At 47.3% G+C, this 13393-nt stretch overlaps 1 protein-coding gene across 1 annotated transcript; it reads right to left on the bottom strand.

Moving 5' to 3' along the window:
* Positions 1 to 224: 224 nt before the first annotated feature.
* R3HDML (R3H domain containing like) lies at positions 225 to 13190 on the bottom strand. The gene is made up of 6 exons (XM_019539618.1): positions 12937 to 13190; positions 12324 to 12687; positions 7707 to 7825; positions 5388 to 5520; positions 3080 to 3195; positions 225 to 1004 (listed from the first exon to the last, which is right to left on the bottom strand). The coding sequence occupies exons 2-6, from the start codon at positions 12582 to 12584 to the stop codon at positions 872 to 874; spliced, it is 762 nt and encodes a 253-aa protein (XP_019395163.1). The 5' UTR covers positions 12585 to 12687; positions 12937 to 13190; the 3' UTR covers positions 225 to 871.
* Between the last annotated feature and the right edge of the window lie 203 nt (positions 13191 to 13393).

Below are 13393 nucleotides of genomic sequence, written 5' to 3'. Positions count from 1 at the left end.
CAGGCTGGTGGTTGGGCTCCTTCAGGTGTGTGATTGGAGATACTCAACCCCACATATCTTCTGTGCATCCATTCATGCAGGCAAGAGCTGGGTGGCCAGCATCACCTTGGCTTTGTTAATGTAATTTCCCTACACACAGAATGAGGACCAAGTGTGGATGTGCTGCTCTGCACTGCAAGAGCTGCATGCTCCATGGATAAAACAAGCATGAAGACAGGCACAAGTACCCTGGTCTCAAGACTTTTATTATGACAGTCTGAAAAAGAGCCCCGCTAGTTGTGCAGGATGAATGTAGAGTCACTTGCAAGGGACCGCTGGAGCAGACTGCTGCCCACGGAGCCCGTGCTGCTCCAATCAGTCACGGGGGATGCTCAGAGGAAAGTCTCATCATTATTTACATTGCTCATCTGGCTTATATGTGAGAAGAAGGGGCCCTTCTGTCTCTGCCTCTGTGTAGAGTTGGGAACTGGGCAGTGCACGGGCTCCCTGGATACATCTATACCCTGCGAATCTAAGCTTTTGCCTACTTCCCTCAGAGTTAAAAAAAAAAAATACAAGCATTCCCTAAAGAGCTGTATGAAAAAATATAGAGACACAGTGACAGCTCAGCCATTCCCTACACAGCACTACGGGGAAAGCAGGGACTGCTGGTATATAACAGTCATAGGGAAGTGTTCAGCTCTTACTGCTTAAAGCTTCCTAAATGCAGCTGAGGCAAATGTGGGGGGACGGAAGAGAAAGCAGCCTGGGATTTCACTGCCATAAATAACCCTTGGTGCCCATGGTAATTCCCATTCTGTCCTGTCAACCAGCCATGGCTCCTGTCCCGGGTTCTCCCACTGCTGTGAAGCCTGGCACAGTGGTCTGGGGCCTAGAACCAGCTGACTTTGTTGGATTTCAGTCCTGTGAAACACATGTTGTTGCTGCAGATGCCCCCATAGCTGGGTGGGCAGGCTGAGCATGGTCTCCCCACCTTGTACGGAGCTTCTCCTATCCAGTTGCCCCTGGAAAGAGAGGAAGCAGTGGTGGGTGAGTCACATCACTCGCTGCTTGGGAGTTTGTTGGCTGCCACATCTGGGTTCATTGTACTCCAGACAGGGAGGCATGTGGGTAGGTGGCCTTGGATGGACCGTACTGTCCTAGACAGGTTGAAATCAGGTTGAAATCCACATGCACTTGCTCAAAGTGCATCTGGATGCAGGCAGACTCCTGGTGCTAGGCTACAAACCCTAGAACTAGTCCAGGGAGCTTGCCTGGAGTTCCAATGAGAGAGGTTCGTATTCTTAGAGCACTGACCAAGGTGCTGCCAATGGCGTACCTAACAAAGCAGTAACTTCAAATGGCACTGCCAGAGCCTCCCAAGAGGGCCTGCTATCATATAATAGCCCTCTTGTGCACAGCTTCCTATCCTGGTCTTCACAACTCCTTGCATGAAGCACAGGTTGACAGAGAACCGACTATGTCAGGGGAAGAATAAAGCCTGGAAGCCGCTTTGTCTTGGCTCTTGATCCTTTGATGCTTGCACAGTGAACAACTCTCTGCAAACAAACACTGCAGTGGCCTGGGGCACAGGTGGTCTCACAGGGGTGTCTGTGGGCCTCATCCACTCACAACTCAGTGTGTTACAGGTCTTCTCTCAGAGCCAGAGCACAAAGGACAGGACTGGTTGCAGGCCCAACTATGGAAGCTATATAGCCACAGCAATATGTGCTTGTAGGCCTGGAAGCCCTGGGTCTGTGTTCAAAGGGTGCTCACTCGTTCTGGATGCACTGTGAGGCTATACTCAGCCACCACTGCTGGGTCAGCTCCACTCCTAGTGGTGTGCCCAGACAGGTATGAAGAAGCAGTTACATGAGGCTTGTTAACAAAAAGACTTGAGTCAAGGTCAGGATAGCAGAACTGCCTGTGGCAACATTGGCTGTATACGCTTATCTTGGATCCCAAAGGAAAACACTCTGTAGGGCTAATAGTGGTCATAGGAGAGGCCAGACTGAGCAAAGGCAATGTAGGTATGGGTCATCAGATTCACAGGCAGGGCTGTGACTGTAAGGTTAAGGGCTGAGACAGAAGTCACAGCTTCTACCTTGTGCCTCTCCTGTCAGAGGTCCCTCAGTCAAAGATCAGTGAGAGATGATGCCCAGGGCACAATACTTATTTAAAAAGGAAAATCTCCTGAAAGGGGAGCAAGTGCTAGGGCTGTGCAAAACAGCACCATTTCATTTCAACTTCCATTTTGCCATTTCAAAGGGACAGGGTTTGGTTTCGCTATTTCGAAGCACTGTTCTGTTTCATTTCGTCAAAGCTGTTTCACTGTTTTGACACGTTTTGACGTTTTGCCCATAGGCTATAATGGGGAATCATGAACATGGCTATAACTTTGTTGTTTCTTTCCTGATTTGAATGAAAACAGCAGGCATGGTAGCCTCTGCTGAGGCCACAAAGCCTGCCAGGTTTCAATGAGATAGGTGCAGGGGGTTCTGGGAAACTGTACCTCAAGGTGCTGACAAGCAAAACTCATGTCACGTGTCTGTGTTAAGGCAGAGGTGGGTGAAAACAGCAGCCCCTGCAGAGGCCATGAAGCCTGTCAGGTTTCAAGGAGATAGATGCATAGGTGCTGATGGTGCGGAGCTGCTGGATGACAGCTCAGTAACCTGACCCCAAGGCACAAAGAAATCTCAGTTCAAACAATGCTTTTATGCTGTTTTTCCATCCCGCCCCCAGAGCACCAGAATTGGAAGGGACCTCAGGGAAGGATCACAGTCACTGGCCAGCTACACATGTCAATATCTGAGCAGTCCTTCCCCCCTCTTCCCCCTCCCTCTCCTTAGTTTCTGTTCAGCTGCAAGCAAGCCTGGCTTCAAAAGTTGAAATATTTCAAACCTTTCAAAACATTTCGAGTGCCCTTATTTTGTTTCAAAGCTGTTTTGTTTCATTTTGATTTTGCTGTTTCAAGCTCGAAACACGTCAAAACAGCTTTGAAATGAAACATCTGTCAAAATTTCGCACAGCCCTACTAAGTAATCCCCAGCTCCTCACCCCCTTTCCCATCTGCAACGGAGACTTTCCTTGGCTCACTTACTTGATGGCATAGTTGCACACTAGAAACACAGCCTGTCGCCACGTGCTGCCCCACACCTTCATGTTGGTGCAGGTGTTGATGGCACAGCCAATTCTGTTGGAGGAAGCCCACACCATCTGCATGGGAGACAGGAGAGCAGCACTGATGAGCACCAGGCAGCTGGCACCAAAGCAGGAGCTTCCTACAGGGACAGCCAGGGAGCCCAATACACAAGAGCAAAGGGACCTGGGAATCTCCCGTTCCAAGTTGGAGATGAAAATCTCACCAGCTTGATTCTCTTTATGCCTGTCTAAATGCTGCCTCTCCTTTGTGCTTCATTGCTTGTATTTATCACTCCTGGCCAGTGATTTCCAATTGGTGGCCACAATCTATGTCTCCAGAACTGACACCTGCCTGTACACAGCTTGAGCTGAAACGAGCAGCACAGATCTGAGCCATTTTGTTTTTAATGACCTGGTTCCAACCTCAATCAGACAAGGGATCAGGTGCACATAGCTATGCTTGCACTGCAGAATTACCCACCCAGCCTTAGCCCAGATGAAAGTGTCTCCAATGGAGAAGTCCTCATGAGAGAAGATAGGAAGCTCTTCCACCTTGCTCACGGGGCATTTAGCTCTTCGTAAAAAGCAGCCGTTATTTTTCTAGTTGCCTCCCAGACTCCTGCATGCTGCTGCTCCAGACAGTCCGGAAGTCACAACAATAACAGCCGCCCCAGGACTGAGACACATTCAAGCCCTCAGACATGTTTGGAGGAAAGGGGATGAAACATGTACGTAAGTGGCAGACACTCATGTAAATATTGGAGCAGGGATCATCAGGGCAAGCAGGCTGAGCAGAAAGAGACCCACAGTGGAGCTGAGCAGCACACTGGTAATTAACGGTTAGAAATGCTTTGCCACGAACCATGGAAGTCAGAGAACATTTTCCACGTTGTGCTGGCTGCTCTCTGCCTGGATCTGCTCTGGGGGATGAAGGGGCCGTATTCACTGGGAAGCCAGACACTGCTGCACAATAAATAGCTGCCCTGTCATGGAGGTGCTGATTCATGATCAGCAAGGCAAGAAGGCTGTTTTTTTTTCTTTGAGGTGCTACTAGTGCAATGAGGGGAAACTGAAGCCAAATCCTAGAGAAAAAAGGAAGCCTTGCAGCCAATTGGCTGGAGCCTTCCATGTGTGCTCCAGAAGCTGGGGAGAAACCTCCCTGCGCACACGGCCCTGGCATTTGGATGCAAACCACCCAATTCACATGAAAGTGATGTGTGTACTACAAGGCAGCAGCTCTGGGTTTCTGTCTCTCTGAACAGTTCTCTGAGGCCAAGTGTGCTGCCAGGTATCCCCGGAGAAGGAGTGGCATTGAATGCCAGCTGCCTCTAATAATCAGGAATGCTGGCCTCTGCCTGCCTTTGTGATTTAAACCAGACAGCTTCCCAAAGCCATTCCCTCCCTCCAGCTACCCCAGCTGCGACAGACGGCAGCTCCCCTGGTGCACAGAGCAATGGAAAATGCAGCTACTGATTCCAGGAAAGGAGCTGCTGTTTGGACCGTGCTTTTCTAATGTGTGTGTTTGCATTGGTTGGAGAAGGAAAGTGGGGAACATTGCATCTGTGGCCAGTGACGGATGCTGGGGCAGAGCAGAGTACCCATTGCTTGTCTCTGGGTGTTACTGCTTGTGGCCCCCAAAAGCTGCTGTAGCAGGATGAGGTCTGAACTAGTGTTTATCCTGTCCTGCCTTGGATGCGCTCCAGAGGGCTCAGCAGTGCCTGCACCTGCTTTTTGCCAGGCCTCCCATTGTCTATTCCAGTGGTCTCCAAACTTTTTTGATTGCGCACCCCTATCAGTAAAACATTTTTGAGGACGCACCCCCAAAATATGTATATTTATATAAATATACATCTAAATAGAAGTTCTAATATTTCCTTCCCGCACCCCAATGGATTGTCCTGCACACCCCACTTTGGAGACCACTGGTCTATTCAACCAGGCATGAACCTGGGTGAGCCAAAGGATTGATTTCTCAGAGAGTTTGCTGGGATTTTTTGCTGTGTCACTTTATTTGGGCTTTTGCTTCTAGATCAGAACATGTGAAGCCTCACATCCTCCTCTGCTACGCTGAGAAACACATTTTACCTCCTTTGTTTGCTCCTTAGGGCTGCAGGTTATTCTGTCCTGCAAAGAAGGACTGCCCAGATCTCCTGCAATGACACAACAACAGCTCTGATCCTGACAAGCTCCTGTTGCACCGGGGGCTCTGGGAATCTGTCATAGTTGGTAATGCCATTGCCCTGCCCCAGGAAATGCTTGCTTCCTACCTGGGTGTAATGGCTACACACAGAACCGCTGCACCTGGAAGGGCAGCTGGGGTTGCACTCCTGAGGGTAGGGGAAGGAGTAGTGCTGCTTCTCGTAATACCAGGATTTCACAAGGTCCACAACTGAGCGGTACCTGCAGAAAACCACACAAGTTAGCCATGCCTGTTATCTTTCTTCTTCAGAGGTCTGGGATGTACAGCAAGAAAAAAAGTGAGCCCTGAGAGGTCTTGCCCAGGCTGCTCACCTGGACACTTGTCCTGAGCATGTGTTTTCTAGGGCAGTGATTTAGGATAATGCATGTTGGATGCACCAAGCTTTCCCCACTCAGTGCCCATTGCCTCCCTTTTTCTTGCTACATTTGCTGATTTACCCCATGCTCTTTGGGTTTTTTGCCCAGGGGTTTTCAACAGCCACTTTTATCCTGCAGTGAGAGCTCAACACACTTTTTCAATCACAATATTAGGAACACATGTTGCCAATGCATTTCTCTGTATAGTAATGGCCTCTTAAGGCCACTGGCAGCTGAGTGGCTCTGGCTCTGCTGAGCAAGCTGAGACACGCCCTCCAACTTTTGTTTCGTGAGAAGTCCAAATCAACTCTGAGACTTTCCACTGCTACCGTAATTCAGAATCGCTGCCAGTGCCAAGGGCTTCAGTGGGTTCAGCTGCACATGTTCATGGCAACAGTTATTCTTAACTAAAATCATTTTGTCTGCAGTGGGCTTGTCTTTGTCAGTGATGTGGTGACCAGTGCTCCTCACAATAGATAGACAGCCTTTCTCTCTCTCTCCCTCCTAGAACCAAATATTTTCCTGCCATAGCTTGCATCAAATGACCAATACCACCCTATAGCCTTAAACATGGCAATATTTTCCTTTCATGCTACCTGAATCCCTTCCTTCCATGAGGCTGTACAGGGAAAACATAATGGCAGAGAGAAAGCACACATGCCAGGCTTCAAGGATGCCTGGGAGAGAGTTGTGCAGAGAAACCCCCTAAACCCACTCTGAGCCCAGAAACCCCCAGTGAGCCTCTCTAAAATAAAGATGCTCATTGCAGGCCAGACTTTTTAGTGCTCATCTTACAGTACCTCCCAACTTTTGAATTCATCCGTATGTCAGAAAGATCCCAGAACAGGGACTTGGGTGAGAATTTAGTCACAATGCAAAGATCTGATATCTAAGAGTAAACCTTCTTGTGGGAAACTACATATAAGCTGGGATCACAAGGTGGCCTGGCTATGGCTGAATGGTGCCTATTTAAAGTGTTGGACTGAGAAACTTATCAAACTAGAAAAACAAAGAACTCTTCCAGTTTAATGAATATGTTGTGGGTATGGGCATGTGAACAAATTAAAGCAAAGCTAAGTTCAGGCATGAACCTATGTGTCTGCTCTACAGTGACTGGTCACATATATACTTACAATCTGTAATACATGAAAGGCAGACTACCCCACTTCCCCTGTGAGTCTGTCCTCTAGCACCTTACGGTAATTGGTTCATGTGCCCATACTCAATGCATCTAGTCCCATTTAGGTGAGTCTGTTTAGGCACCACCATCTGATCTAAAAGTTATGGGACAACTTCAGTTCTGTGTCTGAAATGAATGAGTTGCATCAGAAATGAATTTGAACGTGGCTGGGCAGATCCTTAATCGGACAGAACCAGAATGGGACGATGGATGTGAAGCTCCCCAGTAAGACTCTAGTTTTACCATGGTGAATTTTTGTTCTTGTACCCTTTATGTCTTTAAATAACCAACCTTTGAGACAACCATCGTCATTCATTCAGAATAGTATGAAGGACCATACATTGGCCCTATGTAAGAGAGAGATCCTGTCGACGTGGCTCATATTCATGAGGTCCTTACTCCACCATTCAACCACAGTGTTGTCTTTTATTTTGTTCTCAATTTCTGCATGAGTAACTGGTCCTAAATAATAGGAACACAGGATTGGATGGGACCACGTGTGTCTTCAATGCCTGCCCTCTGTTACAACAGCCAACCACACAGCAAATGCTTAGTCTAAATGGGTCCACAAGAATACCCATTCTGACCTCTCTTACATGCCACGGCCAGAGATCTCCTTCCCCCTCTAGAACAAAACTGAAGGCTCCTATTAATAGAATCAATGGAAGAAGGTCCACTTTTGTTCTCTGCAGAGTTCCTCCCATTTATTCCTTATATTTGACATTTGTTCTTACAGGGTAAGGCTCTGAAGTTCTCCTCTCCTCCGGTCTGCAGAGGAAAAGGAGTTTAACCCCAGTTGGTACAAATGAAGGACACCTGCATGGTCCCATCACACCTGTGGGTTGCTTACCTGCCAGAGTGAATGGAGAGGTTCTGACCAACGTACTTCATCAGCTGTGGTGGCCCATGGTCCCATATACACTGTGCTGCCCAAGCTTCTGCGGACTTGGCCAGTCTCTCATCCCACACCTAGGCAAGGAAAAAGACATGGGGCAACAGCTTTGGTCACTAGGCCAGGAGATGGATGGATGTATGTTCAGAAGAACCGATTTAGAACTCTAGAAGGTTTGTTTGAAAAAATCCATCAGGTCCTTCATCATGCAGAGCATTTCCCTACATCATTCCTGCTGGAGTTGGTACTCACACAGGGAAGAGCAAGGGGCTATCTTAGGTGAAGGCACAGAAATAATTAACAGGCTAGGGCTCTGTCCTGATCTGCCACTGGCACACTGTGTGATGGGATGTATGATGTTGAATGAGTTCTTCCTTCTCTCTAGGCCTCAATTTCCCCACCCAGGGCATAGGAGCTAAATTACTGGTTTGTAAATTGTTTCAAGGTCTTTGAACAGATGTTACTGTAGAAAGGCGATGTGTCATCCTCCCCCTTGTCTGTCTTGAAGGATCTGGGCAGAGGTTGCTACCAAAGCAACTGGACAGAGAGTCATTGATGCCAGCCAGATATTGCATAGTGCAGCCAGTCCTTCTCAGGGGGTTCTGCTCAGAGGTACCTCCTCCAATCAGTTTTAAAAGTCCCAGGAAGACTGTGCCATAACCCAATACATCTCATGTCTCTGATCTACATCTTACACCTCTACCTTGGACCCAGGGAAACTCACCTGGTTTCTGATACCATCAAAAGCACATCATTAATACAAGGGTAGTAAGACCCCTACTTCTGTGGCAAGATTGCAGTTTCCTGGCTGTGCTCTTAACAGTGATGAAGAAAATTTAATATCTGAGCTCCTGGTCTTCCTTCTGGGCTAAGAAATTCTCTGCAAAACAGGCCGTGCCAACGTTCCCCACTTCATGAAAGGTCATTATTTGTATAACCCTTAAAGGCAACTAAAACCTTGCAGCCTAGCATAGATTTCCAGGACACAGAGAAGCCATCCCTAAAGAAAGGAAAAATGAAACTGGCAAGAAATGCTGAACTTGAAGGATGTGACAGACACTCTCATGAGTATACACAGACTGCTCAGGATCATTTACAGTGCCTAGAGCAGGGGACACAGAATGAGTCAGCTTTGTCTGCCACTGCCCAAGATACACCTGGTATGCCAATCCTGGATTCTGCTGGGAAGGTGAGATGATGGAGTGGTTCTTGGCACCAGTGAGTAAGGACCATAAGCTGGTCCTAGGCTTCACCAGAAAAGGTGCACGCTGGGTGGTCTCTCAGGGTGGATACATGAGGGATGTACAGCTTGGCTGATGGATCAGCTCAAACTTGGGTGAGGGGATTTTGTGCTTCACACACGCTCGGCCTAAATTCACAGGTTCCAAAGCAGGTCCAAGGCTGCTCAGGCTCTCCCTGGGACTGAGACTCATCTCCACAGAAATTCAGGATGAGCAAGGAGTTCTTAACGAATGCATGAGGAAACCAGCTATTCTGACCGATTAAAATAAGAAATGATACTTGTTCTTAGATACGGGGTACTGAGAAACACAACAGGAAGCTCCAACACTAGAATCTATAACCCTGTGGCTCTTATTCCACTTCCACTCTCAGCTGATGTCAACAGGAGCTGGAGGTGCTTTAGCACTTAGAAGAATCAGGGTCATTTTTATTTCCTGACATGACTTGGTGCCTCTGAGCTGTATGGATTGTGCATTAGACTGTTAACCCCTGGGACTGGAAACTTGTCTTCTAAATATGTACAGCTCTAATCAGACTGCCAGTCCTCAACAAATACTGCAGTAATAACCATTACAAAGAGCAGAAGGAATGGAAACAACCAAGAATCCCTTTCCCAGGGCTCCATGGGAAAACAGTTTATTTCCATGTGGGGGAGAGCCCCAGGGGACAGACTGCTATAATTTTGGCAGCACTGGTAAAAAATGTTTCCCCAGGGTTCACATGAAGATGTCCGCTCCCTGCATTTCACAAAGATGTGCCCTTACCTGGCTTTCAGAAGCCGCCTTTCAGTTTCACCAGAAGTTCTTGATTGGAAATGAGCACCAGGCCAATCAGGCAAGATGCTCAGTCCCACCAGCGGCTCTTAGAGTTTTGCAGGCCCACTCCCCACTGGGTCTCACTCTCCTTTCATTTTTATTTTCTATTGTGGCAATTTTTCAGGTAGCAAGAATTTCCCAGTGCCCATCTCTAGGGCTTGGCCTGGAACTGGGAGCTTTCCAGACAGAGTGAAAGTCAATAGCCAGAGTGTCCTACGCTAACACAGCCGGATTTTGCTTCCCTAGGGACAGAAATTACACGTAAACCTGTATAAGTGATTGGAAGCAAGTTCAAAGCTGTACCACAACAAAAATTCAGTGCATATAAACCACTTTCAAAATGGCTGAAACTGGTTTAAGATAAACCTGGATGGATGTAGTATCAGACTTCATTGATTTAGGTTAAATTGGTTTATTGAACTTCTGTCCCAGATGCCCTCCAGACTCAAGCTGTCTTCTCCAGCAGGGCAGGGAGGCATGTCCTAGCGCCCCCTGGCTTCTGCTGTGGGCTACTGCAGGCAGGCAGCTGCACTTCTGGAATCAAAAGTGAATGTCTGTTCGCTTATGGTTCAATCTATGCAGCTTAAACTAACCTGCAAAGACTGAATCAATTCAGCCTCAGGCTTTTTGACTGTCTGTGCTTAGGGGCTGACCGAAGCCTTCTGAACTTAGTGGAAACCTCCCTTAGGCTTTGGATCAAGACTTGAGAGAGTTTTATTTATTAAAATACAGAAATAAGTAAATTAACACACCCACCATTCTCCTACTCTGACAGTTCTTTGACACATGAAATAAAAGCAGCAAAAATAGCCTTAGCTCAGACTCATTTGTTACTGAGTTTACAGTCAGTGCCTCAGGGATTTTATACATATGGCAAGACAGGGATGCAGGGAAGATGATGTGAACCCCATTCCTTCACTGTGTAACAACTCCCCCACCTCAACCACTGCAATCAGAGCTGCTGGCTGGGAAGTAGCAGCCTCTCTCTTTCCTCTGTCATCACTTCAAACAGCAAACAGTAGCCACTGCAATTAACAGGAACAAAACCCTCCCACTGGGCTCAGTGAGCTGTTTCCACAGGGGCCCTGCATGCTACATTGTGCCTGCTGACACAGTGCTCACCCACTGGTGTGAAAATCCCTTCCATTTCTCTTCACTTTTTCCTTTGCACGTGAGCTATAGACAATGTGGTCCCCTCCTTGCCTGCAGGCTGAAAGTCTCTCTCAAGCCCCAGTTAACAGGTGTCCACAGTCTGAAGCACAGTGGAAACATCTGATTAATCTACAGGCTTCTCTACAGACATGCTGCCTAGTGTAACTCAAGGTGTGTCACAGCAAAGGGGGTGGGGGGTGGGGGAGGGAGGCTGTGATTTCCTATATGGGTTGCATACCTAAGCTAATGTAACTAGCTCACATGCCAACAGCTGTACAGCACAAGCTTCTGTGTGGGCCACTCAATCCTGCCTAGGAACACTGGCAGTTACCTGGGCAGCTAACCATCCTGATGCAGCTCCCCTAATATTGACCCCTGAACTAGGCAGAGTAAAGGTAGCTCAGGTGTGCTGACATGAGCTGAAATGGGGGTTGGACTCAATGATCTACTGAGGTCCCTTCTGGCCCTAAAAAAAAAATCTATGAAATCCCCCACCTTCCCACTGCAGTGCAGACATACCCTAAAGGTGTGATGCTGAACAGGTGTAAACTCCCCATGCGCACACTATATATGGAACCGACTCTGGCTTCAGTTGGTTTAATCTGCATCCGTTAAAGTACAAATATGAGCCAGGTTCAAAGTGTTCACACAGACCTGCACTGTGGTGGTGAACTTTGTACTGTGAGTTAAATGAGTGCAACTTCGTGTGTAGATCAGAGAGAAAACTGTACCACAGGTTGGAAGGGCTATTAGCAAACTGTCCCAGAGGACACTGCCAGCAGCTGGGTGTAATAGTAGCGTACACTGTAATGACCCTGGCAGTGTGTAGCCTAAGGCACAACAACGGTTAATAAGCTCTTGTTAAAGGGCACTAGATCCTCTCTCCCACTTCTCATTCAGGTCCTTTTAAGAAACTCTGCTCTCTTGGCTTCACCATGTAAGGTTCAAAAGTATAATAAACCCCAGCTAAACTCCGATGAGGAACCTGGGGGCTAATGTTTACTTCCATGCCCCCTCTCCCCTCCTCATACTGGCACAATCTCCATAGGACCCTCCCTCAGGTCATGTTGGATTTTGAGTTGAAAACCCATCAGGACAGGGGCTTTGATGCTGCCTGGAACACATCTGAGTGCTCACAAGTATAAGCTCACAATGACAACACTGCAGGTGCCTGAGTGTGCCACCCTTGGGTCATCTTGCACACTGCTCTTGAAAGCACTGCCAGCCCCGTGTCTGCCACATCAGATTCTGGCTATGCTGGAGTCCTTTCATGCCCATTTTCTCAGCATATAATGCTAAGGCATTAAAGCTGCTAGTAGCCCCAGGACTATCCCATGTCCCTCTCATATCCAAGACAAGAACTCACCATATACTCCATGTTGGCAGCTGGTGGAGAGACCTGAGCCCGCACCTGGTTGTGATAGTCCAAAACTGCACTCATGTCCCTTGGAGATATGTATCGCTTTCTGCGGCTCCTTGGCACCCCGATGCCAGACAGAAGGCCAGTCTCAGTGCTGCTGGTTGGGTACAGCAGGTCAGTGGCATTAGGCAGCACAAAGGAGCTAGATTTCTGTATAATCCAGAGGACCAAGCCACTGAAGTACAGGTGCATATGCAGTAAAGTCATTGTAGGCTTTTCTCCTCCTTCAGTGGGCTGTTTTCAATTGAAACAAAACACAAATGAAATAGAAATAATGCAAATCTTCTCTCTTTCCTCTTGGGTTATTTATCTAAGAAAGAAAACAACAGATACCTGGTTTAGTTTTGCATTTCACAGGAAAAAATCTGTCTCCCACAAAACAATGAAATAGGTTTTCCTCAAACAAAAAACCAAAATAGTAAGTTAGAGAGGCTGTAATTCCTTTTCATTTATCAGAGCAATTTCTCTGGCACCAGCTGGGAAATCTGCAGAGAAGGGATTTTTTTAAAAAATTTGAATACAAAATTTTCCCCTCAATTTTTTCAGTTTTCACACTTACCTGCCAAACCCAGGCTAATTAATAACATGCTGCTACATTAGGCTTTGGCTCCTGCCCTGTTATTTCACAGGTTTTTGGTAGGGAAAACATATCTCCTGGACAAACTGAAATATTAAAGAGATGAGGAAACAAACAGCAAATTCTAAAAGAATCAGCAAGAGAATCTGAAGAGTCTTTTTCATGGGAGGAGAAAAATAAATGAGTACAAAACCTGGGATTAAAAAAAAAACCCGGTCAAATCTATCCTTTTCTTTTTGAATAGATGCATCTCCTAACATCAGGGAAAGACATTCCCCAAAGAAGCTGAGAGGACGTTTCCCAGACTACATACCTTGAGGACTGAGCCAAGAACAGCTGAGAAATGTTAGCTGCTGCAACAGCAGGCTAGAGATTGACCTTTGCAAACAACCTGCTCAGGCACATGTGGCAGAGGGATTTAACCTAGCCAAGTCCTATG

This window comes from Crocodylus porosus, unplaced genomic scaffold, assembly GCF_001723895.1.
Source record: "Crocodylus porosus isolate Cpor-Errol unplaced genomic scaffold, CroPor_comp1, whole genome shotgun sequence".
NCBI classification, from domain to species: Eukaryota; Metazoa; Chordata; order Crocodylia; family Crocodylidae; genus Crocodylus; species Crocodylus porosus.
This window is presented reverse-complemented; position numbering and strand designations above follow the sequence as displayed.